Here is a 24,109-nt window from a genome sequence, read left to right as displayed (position 1 = left end):
GAAGTCATATATTGTCTCTTGGGATACAGTTCAGCATTCTTTCTGAAAAGTAATGGTCCCTTCTCTCTGCTGTTTGTCCTAACCTAAATACCCACAAGATGTTCCATATTCCTGTTTCTGTTCTTACCCTTCAATCCATTATTCTATTCTGCTTGTCACACTTCATCAGTGCAATTTTGTTTTTTTTAATGTTTTGTACATTGCATAGTTACAGTATGTGTTTTAATGTGTACATAGTTTACGCTCGTATTTTTTGGTTCGAATTTCACTGTTTATTATGAAGAAATTATAAAATTTTGAATACTTAATCAGGTTCCCTCATTGTCTTCTCCGTTCAAAACTAAAAAGGTTTGGTTCTTTCAGCCCATAAGTGTAGGACAATCCTTAATGTACCAGAATCTACAGTATCTGGATACACTTTTCTGCAATGATTCCAGAGCAGCAAAATCTTTTGGTGACCAGGTTCTTATACAATATTAAAAAAAGGTCTTAATAGTGCAACGCCTTGATCTCCTTAGAGACACCTTAATCTCCTAAATCGTTTTCACAAGTTACTTCTTTTAACGGAGCATTTCCGATTTTGAATTTATAGTTTACAGGATGTCTCTGCTACCTGCATGCAAAACCCTGCACTTGCCTACATTAAATGTCATCTGCCGGATGTTTGCCCAGTCTTGAATTTTATCTGAGTCCTTCTGAATTTCATTTGCAGCTTCTGCTCTTTTCGCTTATCCTGTTCTTTCATCAACCTGACTGTTAGTTGTTAGTTTAATCATTTATATAAATTAAGAAGAGCAGTGGTCCTAGTACAGAGCCCTGTGGTACTATCTCCACTAACTACCCCAATTTGAATATTCACCTCTTATCTGTACCTTCTCTTTTCTTTTTAATAATCACTTCTAAATCCAAACACTCTCATTTCTCCCAATGCCTTCCACATTTTATGGAGAACCTGATCAAAAGCCTGAAATCTAAATGGCCCATATTACTTGCTCTATTTGTATCTATTTTTGTTGTTGCTTGTTTAAAGAACTCTGATAAGTTGGTTAGGCAAAATCTACCTTTTAAATTAATTCTCTGATACACTGCTTCCTAGGATATTATTTCCATATAGGTGGTCTGTGTATTCTGTGTATCTCTGTGTATTCACCCACACTAGACCTGTAAAGCAATCTGTTTGAAGGATTAGAGTATATGATTACTAGAGTTTTAGGTATAAACCTGAAGGATAAGCAATTCTGGATACTTAAGCTATTGGCTTAGTCCTTACATCAAGATGTAGTTTAGAAACAACAATACATCTGTTTCAGAAATTATAGACAAGCAGTTTGTATAAGTGCATCACACACAATGTCTGTCTCTCAATGGTGTGTTTATGTGTTGCTATTTTGGAATGAAAATGTTTTATTTTTTCCAGCACTGTAATTATTTCCATTCTGTAGTCAGACTGTGTCTTTTAAAACTTAAAAAGTCTTGGAAACATCATTTTGGCTTTTTACCAAAAATAAGTGTTTAATCTAATACTCATCTGCAATACTCAAACTGTACTGAACTGACACTCTGAGACTCAGAATGTTTCTGAGAGAAGGAATTATAATTTTTATTAAATCAGGAGACATTGTTCCTGTATCCAAAGAGTTGTATAGGGAATTGACATATGGTCAGAATCTACAGATAATGAATAAGTTTTAGGTGGAGACTACAGCTCACTGGTGTAGTCAGGAGCCAATCCTTTGAAGCCTTTACATGTGAGCAAGCATGTTTTGAATTTTATTCTAAAATCCACAGGAAATTATTGCAAGGAAACTAAAACAGGTGATATACAGTTTTAGGTATTCTCATTAATTTAAACTTTGGTTTACACCCAAGCCGCTGAGTCCAGTACATGCTGCAACTTGTTAAAAAACATGACTGGATACACCAGCAAGCACTGTATTGCAAGCATCAAAGCCTGAAAATGACAGAAGTGTGCATTAGCTTTTCTGCTTCTGTCTGGGTGAGATATGTGTGGATATGGGCAATGTTATGAAGATTACAGATTCATACCTTCACAGCACTGCATGAGTGTCAAAAATGTACCCAAGGATTCTTCAGCCTGGTACTTGGTCTCATTCTATAACCCACCAATAGCCAAACTAAAGCTGACACCTTTGCAGAGTTGAAAAGAAAATTTGGTTTTGTGAGAGTTCAGATGTATGAACCTTTATTACTTGATTAATATCAATCTGGTGTCATCAACAAAAAAATGAAAGAAAGCTGATATCTAGGAAGAACCTGACTCAATAGAAAAAGATACTTATGGTGTTATTTAACAGAAGTTCAGGGGGGGGTCAAATCTTACACTTCTGCTCTCCTAGGTATAAATATTCGCTGCTTGTGCAAATTCTTTATAGCACTCAGTGCATCAGTCTTATTGGAGACAGGTGTCTCTTACCCATGGCATTACCAAGACCTTACCTTGGAAAGCATTCGCCCCCTACAAACCAGAACCAGAAACGGAGTTGCTTTTGTCCGGATGTCGGAAGGGCAAGCCGTAGAATGACAAGGAGAGCAGTAGAGACCCTATGCATAGCGGCAAAAGGGGCAACACAGAGGTTATCCCGGGCTCAGGGGGTCAGACGATGTTGTGGTAGAAACCTGTGCCCTCAGGCCACGGAAGAGACGGCCTGGTGCTAGACGGGTATCAAGACATCCGAACCCTCGATGCTGAGCGAGGAGCAAAGAGTGCCCCGAAAATACATAGCCCCACACAATGACACAACAGAAGGACAAGAGAAGCACAGGGAAACTAGGAACAGGACGGAGAAGGAACGCCCTCTAGATGTAGAGGGCGTGACAGCTTTCTCACCTCTTCTTCAATGAGCGGCTCTTTGAAACTTAAATTCTCCACTGAAAACGATCATCTCTCTGCTGCTGCCTTGCTGTCTCCTCTTTTCTTTCAGTTTTCCTGATGTCATCACTTTCAGGAACTTTGATCGACCATGGCCATTTCATCTCCCTCACACCCTTTTCTCTTCTTCTAATCTCACTAGCCCCCCCCTCTCCTCTTTTTTCTCTCTGTTTCTACTTGAGCTTCCAATCTACCATGGCTATGGCTCCAGCCTATCTTCATTGTATCTTCATTGTTAATGCTACAGCGATGGGTTTCCCCACTCTTCTGGTGTCCAGCTGGTACAGTGTCAGCCCTCAACTTCTCCCCACAAAGCTTCAACCTGCAAACTTAGATATTTCTGCTTGTTTTGGGGTTCCTAGAGGAATCCATCCATATTCATTTAATTCTAGAAAACTTCATCAAGCGATAATTCACTACCAGTTCCTATCCTGCTTCAGTATCAGTACAGTTCACATCAGGCTACTCTTCTGGGTCGCTAAAGTGTCTTCTGCTGCCCACAACAGAGTTCCAGTCTCAAGTGAGCTAGGGTCTGATGGCTCTACTGCCTCCTGTTTTCTGACTTACACATATGAATCTACTCAATCAAACAAAGCTTATGCTTGCATCGCACGTGCTTCTCATTCACTGTACTCTACCCTGCACATTCGCCAATCTGTCCCTGCGAAACTTTGCTGCTAATCTGACTCACTGCATTTATTGGAAGAAAATTGCATTGCTATGTACTAAACCCACAAAACCGGATGCACCACTTTCCAGGGTGACCACAGCCCCTAAGCAGATATCAGAGCCTGCTCAGTATATAAATAACAGCATTTAGTTTAGAGAAAATGGCATTGGTTTTGCATTGGAAACCTAAGCTTGAGTAAGAAACAGACATTGCTAAATCAACAAAACTAATCTGCGAGGAAAAAAAAAACATTTTAAAAAAGAGAGACCCAGCACATAAGGCTCTCCCAGTGTCTTCTTCCAATCAGACGTTTTAAGTCCTCTACTAGAATGCTTTTCAAAACCACAGAAAAGTCAAGGAATATCTTCCAGCTGATTAAAAAAAATGGAAAGCTAAAAAATTAGAGTGCAGATTTATAATTTTTTTTAGTCTTAATGGGAGAATGGAAATCTCATTTCTAGACCTAGGGGGTCTGCAGTTCTGTGGGTTTTCTGTGACTCATTAAATTGTCAGCAGCTGACGTTGATGGAGAAGGGATATCCAGGTCTGTTTAAACCTTGATTGGATCACTTTAACGCTTCTCCTAGGTGAAGAGCTGTCTAGAGCATAATAAGACTAGAGTCGTGAAACATGTTGGATTCCACATCCCTGGAATTCCCTGATTCCCATGTTTGTTGAAAGCATCTTGCCCTGCCCACAGGAGAACCAGGCAAATAGGACATGTTTTGTTCAAATTGTATTACTGCGTTTTTGTATTTGCCAAATGTGGAAAAAAGAAAATAGTTCACCCATACTCCATATTTAAGTGTAGACCTCCTTGAGTTTCTGGTAATTTAAATAGAACTTTTTTTCTTTTTTCTAATTCTGTAATAGATCTGAATCTCCTTGAAAAGTAAAGATCAGTCAGTCTTTAAGAGGTGGAACAGTGGTTGGACAACCCTGCCCTGCTGTATTTACACTTCATATTAGTACTGCCGTAACAGGCGTAAGTTACACTATATGACGGACTTTGCACTTCCACAGAAAAGTAGATTTCCTGTTAATTTTCCACCATTACCGTGAAAGCAATACTGTTTTCAGTAATACACAGCATTCAAGCATTCAGTTCCCTAGAAACTGTTTTTAAACCATGTCTTATTAGTTTTAATAAACACCTTTCAGTCTGTTTGTTTTGCCCGGCATCACTACTTGATACTTGATTATGTGTTTTTCTTAGCAAACATGCAGAGCGTTAACATTCACATCCTGCCCAGCTTTAGTATCAGATATCTGTTTTTAGCAAATGCAGTATTTAAATGAGAACCTATCTTTAAAAGCATGCATAGTACAGCATTCATTGCTTTCTACTCAGATTAATCTCTATGGCTAGTTTTCCATATATAATTACTAATTCTAGTCTATGCAAAAATATTATATACAGAAAAAAATTAAACACACAATTAATAATGGAACCAATAACATTTGTTGTGTTTTCTCTGTGTTATATTTAGATGAACATTTATGAGTTTCTCAGATGCCAGTAAATATGAAACAGTCAGAATGGGCTGCCTATCATGGCAAACTAGAGTTTTCCTTTAAATTAACTGGCTACAAATATTTGACAAGCTTTCATGTTAATCATGCTAATCATGTGCGGTAACCGAGGCATGTTTACTTAATATCTATTTCTTAAAATGTGTTTGATTAGGAAAAATATGATTTGCTTATGTACAGTACAGCTGGGGGAAAAAGCATAGGTAAAACTACAAAAGGCAGTTGATTGAACGTAGGTATTGAATTTTGCATATATGATAAAATAGCAGTAGAGTTCTATTAAGGATTTCTCATAGGATCCATGTGAAGATTGGTTTGACAATGCATTTACTGTGATTTCCTATGGGTTTACTGCACTGGACAATAGAAAATACATTTTCAAACCCCAGTTTGCAATACTGTATTTGTCTCTAATTTACATTTTAATTTTAAAGAGATTGTTCTGTTTTCATGCAAAAGACTGATATATCTACAGCACAAACAGTATTGTTGCAAGTCTGTGAAGATGTGCTCACTCTACTGCAGGTCGCTGTAAGAAGAGCACATCCTTTTTTTCCCTGAAACCTGACGTAAAATGACCTCCTCTTTTGTTCTTGTTTTTTTCTTCACACTTAAGGCACACAGCTGAAGATATGTGTCTCTGTTTGGCTAAAGAACAGAGTAAACTCTTGCAGCTTAATTTTGATTAGATCAGGTTAAAATATCATGAGGCTCAGGGGCATGCTCATTGGTTACTTCATCACCAAACAGTCAGGAACTTCAGAGGAGGCCGAATCACACCATCTTTGCCCACAAGGACGTGCACATTATATAACATTTGATATATTTCCCTCTGAAAGCCTCTCCATTTGACAAATGTGCCATGTCCTTGAGTTGTCTTGTCTATAGACTAAGATTTGTGACGTATTTTAAGCACTCCGGCTTTCAGGCATCAAGTTAATTTATTTCATTCTCTTCTAATAAGCCTCCATCTTTGAGTTTTCCTTTCCTGTTTTTTTCTTTTATATAACAATTTCAATCAAAGCATTCTGAATGTTCCTAAGTTCAGTCTACGTGCAGCACATACACACAAAGTTATGTCAGGGTTTTCTTCAGCATAAGCCAATGGATATTTGGGTGCTGTTTATGGTGGTGTAGGAGAATGTGTAGGTGATACTGTTGCTCACATAACCATTGTGATGATAAGAAAGAGACGACAAAACCTTTTAATTTCTGTACAAATTCCAGACCTGACATGTTGACTATCACTTAAAAAATCAAGAACTTCGCAGGTGTATGTTTTTTCAAGATATTTCCAGATGAAATTTCAGATCACCACTGTACCTGTTTTCTTCATTGAACTCTAGATCACACACATCCAATCATATTCCTGTGCGAAGACACAATACATTTCCCCTCCTTGACTGAGAATAACACACAGGTCAAGTAATTGAGATCTGGATACGTGGGCACATTACGTGGATAAACAGTGGTATTATCTCTCTGCACACTGGGAAAACGAAGACAGTCCCAACTCTATTGGGACATTTAGCAAATACATGACTAATTTCTTAGCCATACGAACAAGGGTTATATTTTTTATTGGTATTTTTATTATTTATATGGTTACCGGCTAGATCAATGTGGGCTATTTATGTTGTATTGTAAAAGCTTCTTTTCAGTTTCATTTTCAAAAGGAGCAACTGAATGTGAAAATGTGAAAGAGACTGCTCCGGATTTAGGATGTGGAAAACGTTCAGTACAGTTTTTTTATCCATGATAACCACAGTGGTTGTTCATGAAGCTCACAGAGCTAACCTGTTGTGAAGTATAAATATGTGTTGGCGGTTCTGAATGTGTTTGCCATGCTTCATCAGTTTCGTTTTATCTCCAGGTCATTTACCAGTGGTGTGGCTCCCTGTGCAACAAGTTTGAGCGATTGAAGGCCGCACAGGTGGCAACTGGTATCCGTGACAACGAGAGGAACGGAAGGGCTCAGCTGATTGTCGTGGAAGAAGGAAGTGAACCAGAGAGGATGAAAAAAGTAAGGGAGATCTTGTTGTTTTCTTAGCTGTATACTCTTATCCTTTCTGTAAGTTTCCACCTGTGAAGTGTTTTAGGCCATCGACATGAAGAGTCCCTATATTATATAGGAATCACACTCTTTTGGAAAAATAAACCTATTACAGAGAAGCAGGCCTGGTTCCACATTCTTGACTTGTTGTTGAAATCCCTTACCTAGTGACGGCACTTGAACCGGAACGTCTGTGTTAAACACATCTTAAACATCTAGTTTTCAACAAATGCAATATAACATCTTTGTGTCCAACAAAAAATGAACTTTCATTCCAAATATACCTGTACATTACACACAACTCCCCAAAACACCATTGCAGAAAGAGTATTGGTATTTGTGACCTGGTTTGGGGTACCACAACCTGGCCAGAAACGCATAGACTAAAATGTTGCTGCAATTGTGGTGGTGTACAGGATGGTTTGGGGGGTATTTATGAGATGAATCTTCCTAAACTGTCATTATGAACTCCAGTAATACATCAAGTCAGTTCTCTGTCCAGCAGATAGCACACATTGGGCTTGGCGCGTGACAGGATTCAGAGAATTAAAATGGAGTGTAACCTACTTGCTTAAGAGAAAACCTGACATCAGTTAGCATGGGAAATGAAAGGCCAAAAGACATAAACTCCTGGCAAACTAAGAACGGCCATGAAGAGACATGTCTGCAAATTGCAGTTCTTGGGCGGGTCACGGTGTTATTTAATCTGGGTCTTAGTCTTTTTCCCACATGATCTTAGAAAAAGCCAAGAACAGGAAACCACACCTGGATGTCCTGTGCAAATCCTAAAATGCACAAATAGACAAATAGGGTTCTTCAGGAGTGTTGCAAAATTACAAGCTAGGTCCCAATGTATAAAGGAGACTTTCTTTCCCAGAAGACAGACAGGGGTGGAGTGGAATCAGTCAGAATGCTCTGTGGCTAAGGATCTGTGCCTGTGGCTGGAAGGTTGCTGGTTCAAATCCCACAGGTGGCAGAGGAATCCTACTCTGTTGGGCCCTTGACCAAGGCCCTTAATCCCCAGCTGCTATAGGGGTCCTGTATAATGGCTGACCCTGCACTTCAACCCCAAGCTTCTCTGTGTGTCTCATGGAGAGCAAGCTAGGGTATGTGAGAAGACGAATTTCCTAATGCAAGAGATTATATATGGCCAATAAAGTGGTCTTCTCCTATTTTACATTATTCAAAATACTGTAAATAGCACAGAGTTACCGGAATCCTTACAAAAGGAGATGATGACATGGATTGATACCAAATACCTGTTCAAACGTCAAGGGGGAACAATAACATGGGGAAATACATACAAAATAGGAACAGCAGGGATAATGGCCCATGGATGAAAAAATGAATGATCCAGTGGGTGCTAGAAAAGACAGGGTCAACTGGAAGATACATCTGGACTTCCAAGGGTATGAAGTACAGTCAATATTGAACCAATGTAATGCCCTCAGATAAAGACTAAGCAGCCCTTCCTTCAGAGCTGGCAGCACCCAGAGGCCAGCAGGTAAACACAAGCCACACAGCCACACACAAAAACAGAGCAAAACGCTCAGTGCCACTTCCTGACGTGTGCCCCACTCCAGAGCTGAGGGCACTCGTGCACAAGTACAGGGCTGACGGACAGGGGCTACAGTACCTGTCCACTTTTCAGTCTTCCGCTGTTGTGCATCACTCTTACCTATCACTGCCTTAACAGTCCAGTACTCCTTTCCCTCACACACTGCAGTATCACTGGCAGATGACATGTTTGGACTATATTTCAGGATAATATCAATATTAATTACCTTGGAATGTTCCACAGTGGAAGAAAGATGAACTGTCCGAGGAGACTTCTAATTTCAATTTTCAGATACTGCATATAAAGGAAAACTTAGCAGCCATGGACGGCTATTTTTATATATGTCTGCACTGTATACTTACATGATGTACTCATCTATTAAAACTAAATGTTCGCTCATCTGATGTAGTTATAGTTAATTTTACAACATCCTCATTCCAACACAGTACAGTTTGCAGTTTTATTCCCTAGGTTATAAACTATAAGCGTAAGGAAGGATTTTATATATCAAAAGAAGTTTAATTAGTCTACAATAATCTCAAACTCAGGTAAGGACATTGTTCTTTCTTTGGCTGCCCATTTCTGTGAAGATTGGCCCTGGGCTGTGTGCCAGCAATGAATAAGTAAAGAGATTATGGTACGCAGAATTTGAATTGAAGCAGCTTCCTGGTAGCTCTTCCCTGCAGCCATCACACTCTCTCCTGTATGCTTTTTATACAGGATACATTTCTGTAAAAGTTGAAAAACAAGCAAAACAACTCTGAATTTTTATTTTAATGCAAGCGATTTGCTTTTGTGTTGAAACCGTGCATGCCAGTTTCAAAACAATGTGTTTGCATTTGTTTTGCAGTAGAAAATCAGCTGTGTAGTGCTACAACAACACAGGAAGAAATCTCCTCAAGGACATTAAAGCCGTTTTTCGTTGTTTTTGTATCATGTTTACTCCGACACAGTACTCAGACCTTAGAAACAAACCACCACAAATTTGTACTGAAGCTTTACTAAAAAAAAAACTGTAGCTTCAAATGTTTCCATTCTGGCAACTTGTTACTGTGCTGTGGAGAGAAGACTCAAAAAAGTTGTAAATGTATTTCAACACTGCATATATATTTTATATACACTCTACACATTTTATTTCCCTGTAATGTCGAATTTAAATGATTGTGAAATATTTTACAAAGTGATATAAATAAGGCGACATTGTTGCCAAAAATCTAAATTTATGTTATGACAATACTTTCCCACTTCCTGTACCATACAGTACTCATCTCAGATTTAGCTAAGGATCTGGCATTTGGTCTACTTGAAAGCAACAGTGGTTCAATTAAATTCCATTTTTCTGTCTCTTAAAGTGTGTATAAGGCAACAATTAAATAGAACAGTCAATTTTATTCAGAAACACATTTCAGGAAATTCAAAACACTTTACAACAGCACCCACATAATATATGTCATAAGGAAAAGCTTAAAGCTTAAAGCTTTACATTTAAAGAAAAGACACGGTTGTCACTCACATTTTAAAATTTCAACAGTTTCTGAGCCTCTAGGAGATTTGGGAAGGACTTCCACAGACGTGGTGCTGCATATGTGGTTCCATTTCCCATTGGGTGGAGTCTGGTCTTCAGCAGAGAGTCTAAATTAACAGATCTCAGGTTAAGAGATGGACTGTACACACACACTGTGTCCTATAAATATCTGGAGTTAAGCTATTTAGTGCCTAATACAGTAAGTGAACAGGAGAGGCATAAAAGCCACACTTAACCTGCTCAGGGAGCCAGAGTTTTACTTGGACGTGGATATGATGTGTTTTTTTCCTAGTTTGAGCTGTACATCAGCACAGTCAGCCTTTCAAGAGAAGGCACAGAATGAAAGACCTCCTTGTTTCAAATCCTGGACCCCAGCAAAAGCTGAGCCCTGGCAGAATATTTTATACAAAGACAACCCTGTCCTCAGATGGCACGGAGCACTGAAGGTTTCTTAAGATAATTTCAATCATTAAGCAGAAATTAAAATAGCATGAATCAAAATAAACTTGTAATGATGCATCATAGAGACAGCTAGCCTTGTTGAGTTAACGATGGTATTTACACCTCACACATTTCTGTATTTCATTTACTTTAGTACTCTATATAAGGATTTGTTCAGATTATGCTAAATAAATTGTCACTACTCATTGTTAGATGTTTTTTGTTGGTAAAACCAACAAACCATTTTTCAATCATTTCTGTTTTTAGTGTTTTAGATTTACTTATTCACAGTAACACTCCACATTTCAAATCCTGGCATCACTTTTGTTTGCGTGCAAATTCCTACTTCCCATGCTTACATAGTTAGTTTGCATATTTTTCTAACTGACGTTCACCTACTTTTTGAAAGAAAAAGTTGAAACAAAACTGTCTTGATGCCCTTTCTTTGGTGCTATCTAAAATATTCCATACTCATGTTTTAAACTTAACATTGTACAATTAGGTTTCTGTAAACATAACATTTTTAATGTTTAATAGAGTTTATATTACATTTATTTTACATATGAAAATGGAATAGACTCTAAACAGCACATGAATCATATCCTGATGTGCTGAAAATGAGGTTCTAATCTAGCTTTTTTTTGGACAGACCTATATTAAAAATGTATGTTGCTGGATTCAACACTCTTAAAATCGCCTTCTCCTGAAATACAAGTTAAATTTGTAATGAAGCAATTGTTTGTAAAGACAAACAGCTTTGCCTCACAGATAATTCCTCAGTTTTAAATGTGTACATACTCCCCCAGTACACTACCAGTGTTGGAGAAATAAATCATTCACGTGTATTTAAAACACTTTGGAGACAACCAGAAAATTCAGTTTCATTATGAATAATGAACCATTTCATCTTTGACATCGGAGCCAACAAAGCAAAGATAAGAATAGAAGCTTCATGCCTTAAGCTATCATCTGAAAAAGAAAGGAAAGTTCAAATGTCAAAATGCACTCCTGTTCTGTTTTTCCCTAACAGGCCAGTCTTTTTAATATCCGCTCGCATTATAATTTATTTTATTTCTGTGTTAATGAGGATTAGGTAAAGCAAAAGGAACAGATGGTACAGCTCTATTTGATTGAATAAAGTGAATTGTTCATGAACTTGTGTAGGTCTTGTCTGAAGAGGAGTCCCATCTTTGTTATGTATCTTCCCAGGTGTTGGGCAGTAAACCTAATCTTCCAGATGGGGATGAAAATGATGACGAAATGGCAGACATTTCCAACAGGAAAATGGCCAAGCTCTTCATGGTATGGAAAGTTCCACATCGTTGTTTTTCGTCTGCACAGTGTATCAGTGGGGATATTCAGGAATCTGACATGAAGACGTGCCAGGCACAGATGTGAGCGGTGCCGGTGTCTTCAGCCACATGTGTACAGCGGACATTGCTTATCTGTGGTGATTTTGGAATGGGGAGCTGTGTCAAGTGTGTGGTCTGCAGAAAAAAAAAACTATGTCCCCATGCCTTTTGGCAACAATTTACCCTTTTGTTGTACCACATCACCATACGTACTTTTATAATTAATTAATTACACTTTTATCCATGAGGTATCGGACGCCACTGGTTCCATGCAGGTGACTTTAGTGTCTGAAGAAAACCCGTTCACACAGAGCCTTCTTCTGTCGGAGGAGTGCTTTATCTTGGACCATGGGAAAAGCAAAATGATATTTGTGTGGAAAGGTGAGGCTGCTTTTCATCTGTTTTAAAATGATATGCACTTTGGTTGAGACAAAACTGTTCCTGTTCTGTGTACAGTGTGCTATCGCTGCCAGTCCTTGAGATCTTAGGACCCACTTGCAGTAGGTTCCTAGGCCCTTGTCGTACAGCACAGTTACTAGGATGTTTAAACTGTTGATGAGATGTGTCCATGGTGTCGTAAATGTCTTGTCCTGTGACGATTCTTAGAAAAAGTAGATGTTTTTTTTCTTTCACTTTAACAGCATGTACAGTAATTTGGATTGCAAGACATGAAAAAAATAAAAATAAAAAAAGGCTTCAATGAATTTCTTGTATTCTAGCTTCATTTTAAGGTATTTTAGCATGTTCACAAAAAAGAATAAGTAATTTTCCCAAAAGGAACCTCATATAATTCATCACTAGTCTTGTTGTTTATGAAAGGTGTAAGATATATATTTTTCTAGGATTAATTTCTTAAAACATTTCTTAAAACGGCATTGCTGAAGAAGTATCTCTTAAATGGACATATGGACATTCACTGAGTTCGGAGCATCTCAAGATGATCGTTTTGTCAGTTCCGTTTGTGTGTTCAGTGTCTGCGTTTTTTCTCATTAAGGGAAAAATGCCAACCCAGATGAGAGAAAAGAAGCAATGAAGACAGCAGAAGGGTTTATTAAACAGATGGGCTACCCTCAAAATACACAGGTGGTTTTGCATACTTAAAATGAAAGAAAAACAATAATTGCATTACCTAACAAGTCATTTTAATTGCTTGTGTAGGAAATACTACACAGATTCAGTATTTAAACCATAAGGGAAAACAAATTCATCTGAGGTTGTCTGAACTGACAGAATAACCAGTCTGATGTAACTCTCATGCACAAGAGGCACATGGGCACGAAAACGTCTCTAGTGAGGTCACTTACATCGGCCTTCTTTCCCGCAGTGCAACACATTAAGGGAATGTCCTGCTGCTATTCCACAGTCCTCTGGAGTCATGGGTCGTGAAGAGCTCTTCTCAGTACTTTGAGCAAGATGGGTTCTTCTATGGAACATACTCTATTATTTTGGGCAGTGTATGACTAAGAATTCCTAACAAATACAGTATTCATAGTGTAAGCAGCAGTCTATATAAAATATTATCATGAACTCCCTATGATTATTATTAGATGTAGACGTATTAGCCACATTAAACTGTTATTTACTTAATTGAGGGCCACATGATAATGTTATGTGTCCTTTGTCATAAAGTCACAATGCCAGGTATTCCCAAAACGTATTAAAGATTCCCAGACACAGTTTGTGATGCTGGCTGTGTACTTCGGATCTGTCCATGTCCCTGGAACTGGATTCAAACACCATTTCAGCATTTCTTGGTTTCTGGTGATGAGATTTTAACTAACAGGTATTATTTGAATTGAATTGTACAGTTGACTACTGCTGCAAAACATAACTAGAAAAGCAGAGGAGAATGATAACAACTGTGACAACTGTGCATAACGTGCCCTGATGATAAACATTCCTGTTTTTCGTATTGCTCAGATCCAAGTGCTTCCGGAAGGTGGGGAGACTCCTATCTTCAAACAGTTTTTCAGGGACTGGAAGGACAAAAACCAAAGTGAGGGCTTCGGAAAGGTTTTTGTCACAGAGAGGATTGCAAAGATCCAACAAGTGGAATTCGATGCCTCCAAACTGCACGTGTCCCGTCAGATGGCAGCACAGTACAACATGGTAGATGATGGGACAGGGAAAACCGAGGTAATACACCCTGTTCCACCAGGAAATGTGAATTTGTTAATTCATCTAGGTAGGCTACTCTTAAATACAGAAAAGAAAGTCCTTTCAAAAATGAACAGTAATATGAGGGACTCCTCTATGCTACCAACTGTTGAGAGTACTTCAGGTGAATTACTAATGATGTCATTAGTGAACTGATTCACGACACAGGTCTACAGAAATACCTGTCATGACCACGCTGTGACCTGCTGGGACCGGACAGCACAAGGAATAAACACAACTTCACAGTCTGCTTATGGCAAGGCTTTCGTGATACATATCAGGGAAGCTGGTGAAAGAGATGACACAAGCAGCTGGGGTGTGTCCACATGTGATTTCCACTTCACAAGTTTATTTTCTGTCGCAGTACAGCTTAATGGAAGTGAGGGCAGAGGATAATGAAATGTACTTAATCCTACCTAATGTTTCTAAAAACAATCTTCCCATTTTATTTACCAATATTAAAAAAGCATGGGAGATATTTTACTAAGTTATTATTTGACCTAGGGAGTGGACAATGTATCCGTCAGTATTAAACAAAGACCGTATCTTACCATGTTACTTGTGTCCAGCACAAGCTCATGCTGGAGGGTCACCCAGCAGACAGTGGGCACAAAGCAGGAAGTACCCTGGACAGGAAGGCAGTCCATCACAGGACACGCACTCCCACTCATGTGTGACTGTTTGAGACACCAATTAACTGCGGCAACATGGTGTTGGTTTGTGGGAGGAAACAAAGCACTTTGAAATGTCACAGGACCCAGGAGCTGTGAAGGAGCAGAACTTTCGTCCATGTTCTGCCATTTGCAATTTAGTTCATATAGGCAGCTGCGTCAGCATGCATAGGTCGCAAAGGAACAAGTAAAGGCTTATTCCATGCTGAAAAGAGAAGAAAAGAATTGAAACGTTTTGGGTGCGGAGTGTGTAAGAAAGAAAGGAAAGTCAGCAGCTGATAAAGACGGGAGAACAAAAGAGAGGAGTGGAGAGGAGGCGGGAGCAGGAGAGAAGCAGAGTGGACACTCAGGGGGTGTGAAGTTGGGAGAGATGAAGAGAGGTGTGAAGTCAAAACATATGCAATCTATACTTTTATATTTTGATTCAATTCTATTCATTTTGTAATGTTTTGTGATGTGTTCTAGATCTGGAGAGTTGAAAGCAGTGGCAGAATCCCTGTTGAGCCAGCTACATATGGTCAGTTTTATGGTGGCGACTGTTATATCATCCTGTACACTTACACAAGAGGCCAGATCATCTACACCTGGTAAGTTTATTACTTTATTCCTGTGCATTATGATGAAATGATAAACTCAGAGACAGTTCTTTATTTACCGCACTATGTATACATTAAATAATACAAGTTCATGGGAGGCAATGTGTTTGAAGTCTGCAGAGGTCTCATGTTGCTTGAAACAGCACATTATTTTTATGACTTGTGTTTTCTGCTGTCTGGGGTTCACACATATGTACTGCAATGCACATCCAGTGAGGTTTGCACCACCATGATGCTTAATTTAAACACAAGAAACCGATATCAAACCCAGAGATGTCCCACAGATAAAGCAAATGTGATGTTAGCTGAAAAGGAATTAAGAAGACAAGTTTCTTCTTGCTTTTGGAACTACTGTGCACGTGCAGAAATAAGCTGCCTAGTTCCTTTTGCCAACTAGGTTATCATGAAAATAGGGTTGTTAAAAAGCTTTCAGAGCACACATACATCAGTATTAATGTCTTTTTCTTCACTCCACTTTCTACTTCAGAAGCTTTTTTCACCAGGAAGGATGTTTTTGTCAAACCACATCACAAAAAGTGATCCAGCACTTTGATACAGTACAGTTCAAACAGTTTAATTAACGTTAAAGCAGCTTCTGCAGAAATAATATCACTTAAAAGTCATTAAAGCATTTCACATGTTGAAGCGTGTAAACATACTGTCATACAGTAAGGCCTGTGCATTCACACCTCCCAATTTCTGATGGTTTCTGGTCTCTTTGGCTTTTATCAAGATCACAATGCTGAAGATACAATAAATTGCATCTAAATTCATAAATGGGTTTTCTTCAAAATTCCACATCCCAGTTGATTGATTTTATTTGGTAACCTTCGCTAAGCTGTCTGGTTAACTGAGTGTCCCAACTGGTCTTCTCCACCCTACAGGTGACGGAACCCTGTGTTGCTTTGTACTAAACTCAGCTACACCGGGTGCTTTTTAATCCAGTCAGAAAACCTATTTTTGAAAGAGGCTTCTTTTTGTGATTGTTCTATTATTTTTATAGTAGCAGTAGCAATGGCAGTAGCAGTAGTAGTGGTCTTCGCAGCGGTTTAGAAATCCAAACATGGGTCGATTGTGTTTTAGAAGTCATATTTGGATGCCTACTCACTGTGGTGCTCTCTCATCTTTTCGTCACTCGGAATGTACCTGTGATAATCAGTCCTTAGTGATCTCAGCTTTAATATCCATGCAATTTTCAGGCAGGGTTCCAGTGCCACTCGCGACGAGCTCACTGCCTCTGCTTTCCTCACGGTCCAGCTGGATCGGTCCCTCGGAGGGCAAGCAGTTCAGGTAGACTATTCTTCCGAAATGGACAGTGGCTTGTTTTACAAGACCGGTGTAAATGAGTCAGCTACGCTTGTTTTCACTGCTTTGTACATAAACAAAATCTGTATCTGCACGTTCTACATTTTTTTTAAATTCCTGATTCAGCTCTCCTGCGAACCAGCAATGTTTCATTTAGTTTATTGCAATTCCAAACCGAAACCAACTTATTTAAGAATAATCTGTTCATACAGGATTGCAGCACTCTATGTTTAAAGACTGTAGCTTTTCAACTATGCTTTTCTTTGAGATGGTTCTTCTGCATTTTCATCTTTCCAGAAATGTTTATCCAAATGTTTCTCTTACAGTAAAACTGTTCTGTGTTACTGCACAGAACTGCAAAAATTGAATTAGTTGTTGTCTTAGTTTATTATTGAATATTATTCATTAATTATTTCATTAAACATATACAGTACATATAGTGTATGAATGTACTATTGTATGCATTACCTATATACAGTAAATAAGTCCATAAAAACAAGCCTTCTTGAGAAAACTGAATGCATAATTCCACAAAATAGATATTATTTGTTTGTGTGTATGAGCAGCAGAGTAGCAGGGTGTTTTTATAAAACAGTGACGGTGAACTGCATTTTTCAGGGAGCTATAGTTTTTATCTCCTGTCTTATCTAGATGGAATTGATTGTTTTTTTTTGTTTTTTAAAGCATTAATCAATATCTCCTTGAAAATCACTCGTTGAACCTCCAGGGCTCTGGCCCACGTGAGAGTCTCCCAGCCCTGCAGTCCTGAGCGTGCGCCACTAATGGCATTAAAGCGCCACCTGGAGGCCATGAGCAGAACAACACAAAGAGGCTGACGCTGAGAAAATTTCTTATTTACAGTGTTGGCCTGGTGTGCTTTCATTCATACACCAGAATATATGAATGCTCAAGGGTACAGCTCCAGAGACCTAGAAAGGATACGAACCCTCTTCTTTGCATCCTAGGGATTTAGGCACCAATAATATATAATAATAATACACCAATAATATACTGCTACAATTCTGCTGCAATATCCTGTACTGTTACAATTCAGAACGACCTCCATTATATATCCACTATAACTCCATTGTTTATCCACTGGGCTGCAACCTTTATTGCTATTGCTATTTTATGCTACTTGGAGCATCATAATTGTGTTTAAGTTAATAATGAATGCGGTTAAATTACATTATTTTATTCGATGAACTTGATGTTCTAAGGTATAACAGTTTGTTTTGCATTTCTTGAGCATTTCTGAAACATGAACAAGGGTCCGGTTTAAAATACAACTGAGAAAAGTCTTGTGCAGATGCTCCTCACATATTAAAGACGCGGGTTGTGCTGGTGGAGCGGAGAAGGTAAACTAAGCTGTGTGCTGAATTGCTCTTCTAGGTGAGGGTGTCGCAAGGCAAAGAACCAGTGCATTTACTGAGCTTGTTCAAAGACAAGCCCCTGGTGGTCTATAAAAACGGAACCTCCAGGAAGGGGGGGCAGGACCCAGCTGCCCCCACTCGCCTCTTCCAGGTGCGGAGGAACCTGGGAATCATCACAAGGATTTCTGAGGTAAGAGAAAGCCAATATCTGAAGAGCACGAGAGCAGTCTCCCGCATTCAAAAGGCAAAACCCATTAATACATAGTTATTGACACCACCCGCTGAAATAAAACAACTGTCATCAAAATTGTAAGAAATGGTTCCACACAGCTTTAAAGAAGTAATACCACTCAAGTTCCTGCCATACACATTCTGTACTAAACATTTTATACAGTGTATTATAGCAGGTTCGTTGGTTTCTGTGAAACAGTTCATCGCCCGCGATGAAATGTCACCGAACTGAAACTGCTAAATAAACACAGTCTTTGCTCACACGCTGATATTTAAATTTGATTGCATAGACGAGATGGTTCCTGGAAATCGCTCTCTTCAAGTTGAACTATGGTCATGCGAGTCTCACATTGTTCTGTTGGAAAAGCACCACTTCCTGAATGGCTTGCAGGAATGGAAGAGATGGCTCAAGGACCTCAGCGATGTATTCTTATGCTAAGCAAGGTTCCTCCCCACATCTTCTCACTCCTGCTGTCCCACTGGTTGGCTTGAAGCACTCAGCAGTCAACATTATGCTCTCCACACACATGCTACTTTCCCTTAGGTCTGCACAGAATAGGACTGACCCTTTCTCTGTCACAGTCTCTCGGTTAACTGAAGATGACAATGCCACTTCTCAGCCGCCAGCTTGTTAACACCAAACAACCTCCGAGGCAACAGATCACTTACTGCTGATGCTCAGGTTCTTCCTGCCCAGAATTCCTCATGCAGACTGATCACACAGATGGATCAGAAGGATGTGGCAGTTCTGGTTCAAGCGTGGTGACCCCCGACCTTCCGGAATGTAGCCTCTCCCTCACAGAGCCGATTTCCTCTCTGTCTCTGAGCTAGTAATGAGAAGACCTGGGCAAATTCTCTCACAATCGGACAGCTGTTACTCATGTCAGTAGTCCTCTTCTTCTATCAAGTGGGACGTGTCTATATTTCTGTAGTTCTTGCATTAATTAATATTTTGGGGTTTTTTTTAGTGGTACTTTATACAGGTTCCGCATCAACATATTCTGGTAATTCTAACTTGACATGGAGCACTTTGCAGTTTTATAAAAGTACATGATTAAATTGTAATATTATGTTATCCCATAAATCAATACTCTTCCCACGGTCAACAAATCAGCTAACCTTTTAAAATGTAAACATGACATGACAGGTTTTATAATAAAATAATGATGTAAAACTTGGACTATTTTTGAAAATTGCGTTTTTCCATTCTTGGTGGGAAATTTCCTTGTTCATTCTTAGAACTTCTTATTTTTCCTACCAGAACTAAAGTACACTATATTTGATTCCAAGCTCTCTGACAGACTCGTGTTTTTTCTGTCTAGGTGGATGCAGACGCTCAGAGTCTGAACTCCAATGATGCTTTCCTTCTGAAGCTTCCAAGTGGCGATGGCCATATCTGGATAGGAAAAGGAGCCAGTGAGGAAGAAGAGAAAGGAGCCCAATATATAAGCAAAGCGCTTCACTGCAAAGCCAGCAGGATTGTAGAAGGAGAAGAACCAGGTTTGCTCAAATTTAGGAATGTTGACTGTTTCTGAGCATGTACGGTACATCTGTCGCATTCAGCAAATCAAAATGAAAATGTATGAAATGCTCCTCCACAATATTGTGATAATGCAGCTGTGGCCGGCCTGCCCCGCGGGTATCTGGGAAGCTTGGTGACAGAGGGTATTCAAACTCAAAGTACTTCTTTTAAATGATCCATTTTAGAAATGAAAACAGGGTCAGACCTCTCAACTCAAATCAATCAGAAGAAGTCAAATGAGCAAAACTCCTCTTCCTCCTTCCTGATCCTTTCCTTGATGAGATCTGAAACGGAGTGACAGTGTGACCAGGAATGTCTCAGCTTTCTCGTTCTGCCTCACCTGTCAGCCAGTCTGGTCCTGGGGTCCATACACCTGCCACACAGGGAGGCCTTTAGACAGGTGGGGCAGCAGGCTGGCCCACTGCAGTACCTTTCAAAAAACTTTCATCAGGTGTATGCTCTGTCCCGAAGGTCTGACATTTAGGAGATTCATGTTTTTTCTGTATTTCTTGCTCTGATACTCATCACCTGGTCATTCTTGACTTCATAATCACACCTCAACAAACCTTAAGCAGGATAATTGTAATCCGATTTGTATACTGTACCACGATAGCAAGCACAGATCAAACAAAAGAATTTCACAGACATGTCTTCATTTAGTAACCGTCCAGTTCTGGTGGAGCAGACAAATTGAAAGAACTGTTTGTAGTGTTTCCAGAGCTCTGGATGCCCTTGCCAATATTCTGCATGTTCTGCAGCTGATTTCTGGAAGGCACTGGGTGGGAAGAAAGAGTATCAAACCTCCGACCTTCTGGAAAGCAGCTCCATCAGCCATCCTCCATGTCTCTATGGCTGCTCAAACAAGACGGGCAGGTTTATTGTGAGTACTCACTACTGTATTTTTGTTGCTGTTGTCGCTATTTTTTTTACCAGAATGCACCTCTGAAAAGCATGGGAGAAAAAAAAGCATTAAGAACTTTAAGTGATGTTTAAAAATATTGAAAACATTTTATTTTTTTCAACCGAGAGACTCAATTGCCTACTATGGGGAACGTGGACATCAGTAGAGTAAGAAGGTGTTCTAAAGTTTTCGATAGAATGTGTTTCTTTATTAATTTATTCAGATTGAAGAAGTGCCCGGTGAATTCACACAGGACGACTTGGCTGAAGATGATGTCATGTTGCTGGATGTCTGGGATCAGGTATATAATAACTATCAAGCTTTTATGCGGAGAAAATGACCCAGCCTTGTTTTACACTTCTCATATTAATACTGTATATAATAACATCTCAGATAATTATAGGTTTTGCAAACTATTGCAAAATGTACACATTTCTTATAAATAAAAAACATAATGTTGACAAATATTTCCTTTGAAAATAAATCGGTACATGTTCATGTGCCTTTTCACTTCTAGGTGATATTGCTAAATACATGTCCATGTGTATTATTATTATTATTATTATTATTATATTTATATTATATTTGTTTTTTTTTCTAAAACAAACATTTTTAAAAGATTGAATTTAACTTTTAAAGGTCTTCATCTGGATTGGAAAGGATGCAAATGAGGTTGAAAAAACTGAGTCTGTGAAATCAGGTATGAACTTCAACCAGGGATATTCAGGTTAAATAGTTTACCTGCAAACATCGTATTAGAATTAAAAGAAATTAAGTTTCTCTGCAAAGTTTCTCTTCTTCTGATTTAATCATTTAAATCACTTATGATGAATTATGATGATGCTAAAAATGTTTAATTTACCTTCTATAAAGTGACAGTGTGTAGAAAGTGTATGATCCTGAAATCACTGAAGGGGTCAAATTTAAAGAAGTCTTCCACTTTGTTGACTAAATTATGAGATTCTGTCATTTGTCTCCACAGGTTTGCATCTTTTTTTGTATTTTGTATGCCAGTTAAGAGGAAGAAAGATAGCTTTACATGCTGTCAATATGACTTGTGACTCACAATATATTACTAATCCCCATCAACTTGCCATCTTCTTTAGATGTCAATAGATCTTTACCAGCAAGAGTACATTTCATATCAGTGAGATTTTGTCATTTACATCACCATTCTTACCATTGTCACCATGTGGATGTGTGAATAGAAATAACTCTTTCAATTAGTATAAGGCCTTGTCTGCACTCATGACCTAATTGCTGGTATACTGGTTTTGAAATTCTTCTTTGCTTGTTCGACAAATTGCAGCAAGGCGTTACATAGAGACTGATCCATCAGGACGGGACAGGAGAACCCCGGTGGTCATCGTGAAGCAGGGCCACGAACCACCAAACTTCACAGGATGGTTTTTGGCCTGGGATTCCTCCAAGTGGGAAAGCGATCCTGCGTCTAGAGCCATGAGTTCTCTTAACATTGCATAAAACCGCAAGCGTGACTCTTGAAGTGCCTGCTGTGTGCTTTGCTGACATTGCTAAAAAAAAAAAACATGATAAGTGTTCAGAACTTTATTTTTTCAAAATGTATGCTATACGTGCCGCAAGAAAAGATACATTTTAATGGTGGGGTATATTTTAATCAAGCTATTACTTTTTAATCATAATGTTCCTTTTCTTTCCTTTAAGATTGTAAAAATGCTCAGGAATAGTTGTTCTATCGTGCAGACGAACTAAAAAAAAAACAAATCTGCCAGCTGTTTACCTTTGCTGTAGCACTGGTTATTTGTGTTCTTCTTTTCTGAAAAGACTTAAATCATGATCCGGAAATGACAGCAGATGGCAAAGATAATGGAGCAAGTAGCAATTGTTAATTATCCTTGAAGTATAATAATATAAAAGCATTAAAAATCTCAATAAGTACAGTATGCTTTCTATGCATCTTTAATTGATCTTACATTTTTCTCAAATTCAATCTAAGCAGAGGTGCATCTTGGTAAAACCAAAATTTTCCCTCAATTATTCTGCCACATAAAATTAGTATAATCTGAGCTACAGTTCATGCAGTATGGAAAGCTCATAATTGACTCTTAGAATTATATAAATTAACAAACAGAAAATACATAAATCATGTAGAGCATATGCTGTGGGCTTTAGTATATTAGGGCAAAGAATAATATCTTGATTTGCAATGGTGTTGCTGCAGAGCAGAACTGGAAGCGAACCTGGCTCAGTATCAGAAGTCAGGAGATCCAGATCCACCTGTCATATTGTCGAAGACCAAAGAAAAGATAAGATAAGATCACTTTATTGGCCATATACAATTTCTTGCATTCATCTTGCAAGAATTTGTCTTTTTGCATACCCCAGCTTGCTCTCCATGAGACACACAGGCGGGGAGAGAGAAGCTTGGGGTCAGAGCGCAGTGTCAGCCATTTATACAGCGCCCCTGGAGCAGTTGGGGTTAAGGGCCTTGTTCAGGGGCCCAACAGAGTAGGATTCCTCTGTTGTCCATCAGATTTGAACCAACAACTTTCCAGCCACAGGCACGGATCCTTAGCCACAGTGCCACCACTCTGCCCACTAGTGTAAAACAGTCCACTATTCCAACTCAGTGAAATGAATCCTTCAAATCCAATTAGTTTCATGATTTTTGTCTGTGTGTGAATGCAAATTAGCTCATGGTTCTTATATTTTGTTAGAGTAACACAAAGGGTTCCTAATCTGTTTTATGCACTTGTTCCTTGCTTAGCGTGGTAAAACATTAATATGGATTTAGAGGCTATCAAATCAGAATGGTCTTAATTGTTAATTAAAAAGGACTAAACTTAATTTCCATAATATTCCAAAGCCTAACAATGAATTAAACTGAAACCTTTATACATTTTATATAACTAAATTTAACAGCAGAACCCAAATGCGACTTGATTTTAGTCGACTTGATGCAAAAGTGGTTTTAGTCAGATTTGAGTCAACTGGAATAAATCAAAGATGTGTGACTATATCTAATACAGCCTTGGCTAATACTGTGACTCAAAAATAAAAAACTGTAATTCCTTCCTTACACTTCTATAGTGCTTTTCTGGACACTCCACTTAATGTGTGTAATGTATAGCCCCACCTGGATGAAATGACAGCAGCTAAATACACTAGTATGCTCCCCACATATCAGCTATCAGTGGAGAGGAGAACAGGGTGATGAAGCCAGTTCAGAGATGCGGGAACTTAGGAGGCCATGACTGGTAAGGGCCAATGGGAAATTTGGCCAGGAAACCAGGGTCACATGCCTACTCTTTCCAAGAAACTCCCTGGGATTTTTAATGACCACAAAGAGTCA

General features: G+C 38.8%; 1 protein-coding gene across 1 annotated transcript in view; it reads left to right on the top strand.

Moving 5' to 3' along the window:
• scin (scinderin) overlaps positions 1-23,836 on the top strand; it is a 29,550-nt gene extending 5,714 nt beyond the window's left edge. Inside the window, exons 4-16 of the mRNA XM_088600459.1 lie at positions 6,967-7,116; positions 11,880-11,972; positions 12,271-12,403; positions 13,017-13,105; positions 13,943-14,158; positions 15,316-15,437; positions 16,646-16,736; positions 18,144-18,314; positions 19,678-19,855; positions 20,636-20,757; positions 21,002-21,079; positions 21,418-21,478; positions 22,088-23,836. Coding sequence (XP_088456585.1) covers positions 6,967-7,116; positions 11,880-11,972; positions 12,271-12,403; positions 13,017-13,105; positions 13,943-14,158; positions 15,316-15,437; positions 16,646-16,736; positions 18,144-18,314; positions 19,678-19,855; positions 20,636-20,757; positions 21,002-21,079; positions 21,418-21,478; positions 22,088-22,260 — 1,677 coding nt within the window. The 3' untranslated portion in view covers positions 22,261-23,836. The remainder of the gene's footprint in view (positions 1-6,966; positions 7,117-11,879; positions 11,973-12,270; positions 12,404-13,016; positions 13,106-13,942; positions 14,159-15,315; positions 15,438-16,645; positions 16,737-18,143; positions 18,315-19,677; positions 19,856-20,635; positions 20,758-21,001; positions 21,080-21,417; positions 21,479-22,087) is intronic.
• Positions 23,837-24,109: the final 273 nt, after the last annotated feature.

This window comes from Lepisosteus platostomus, chromosome 12 (assembly GCF_059453375.1).
Source record: "Lepisosteus platostomus isolate fLepPlt1 chromosome 12, fLepPlt1.hap1, whole genome shotgun sequence".
Taxonomy (NCBI): Eukaryota; Metazoa; Chordata; class Actinopteri; order Semionotiformes; family Lepisosteidae; genus Lepisosteus; species Lepisosteus platostomus.
Note: the sequence above shows the minus strand (reverse complement) of the source record. Positions and strands in the feature narration are given on the sequence as shown.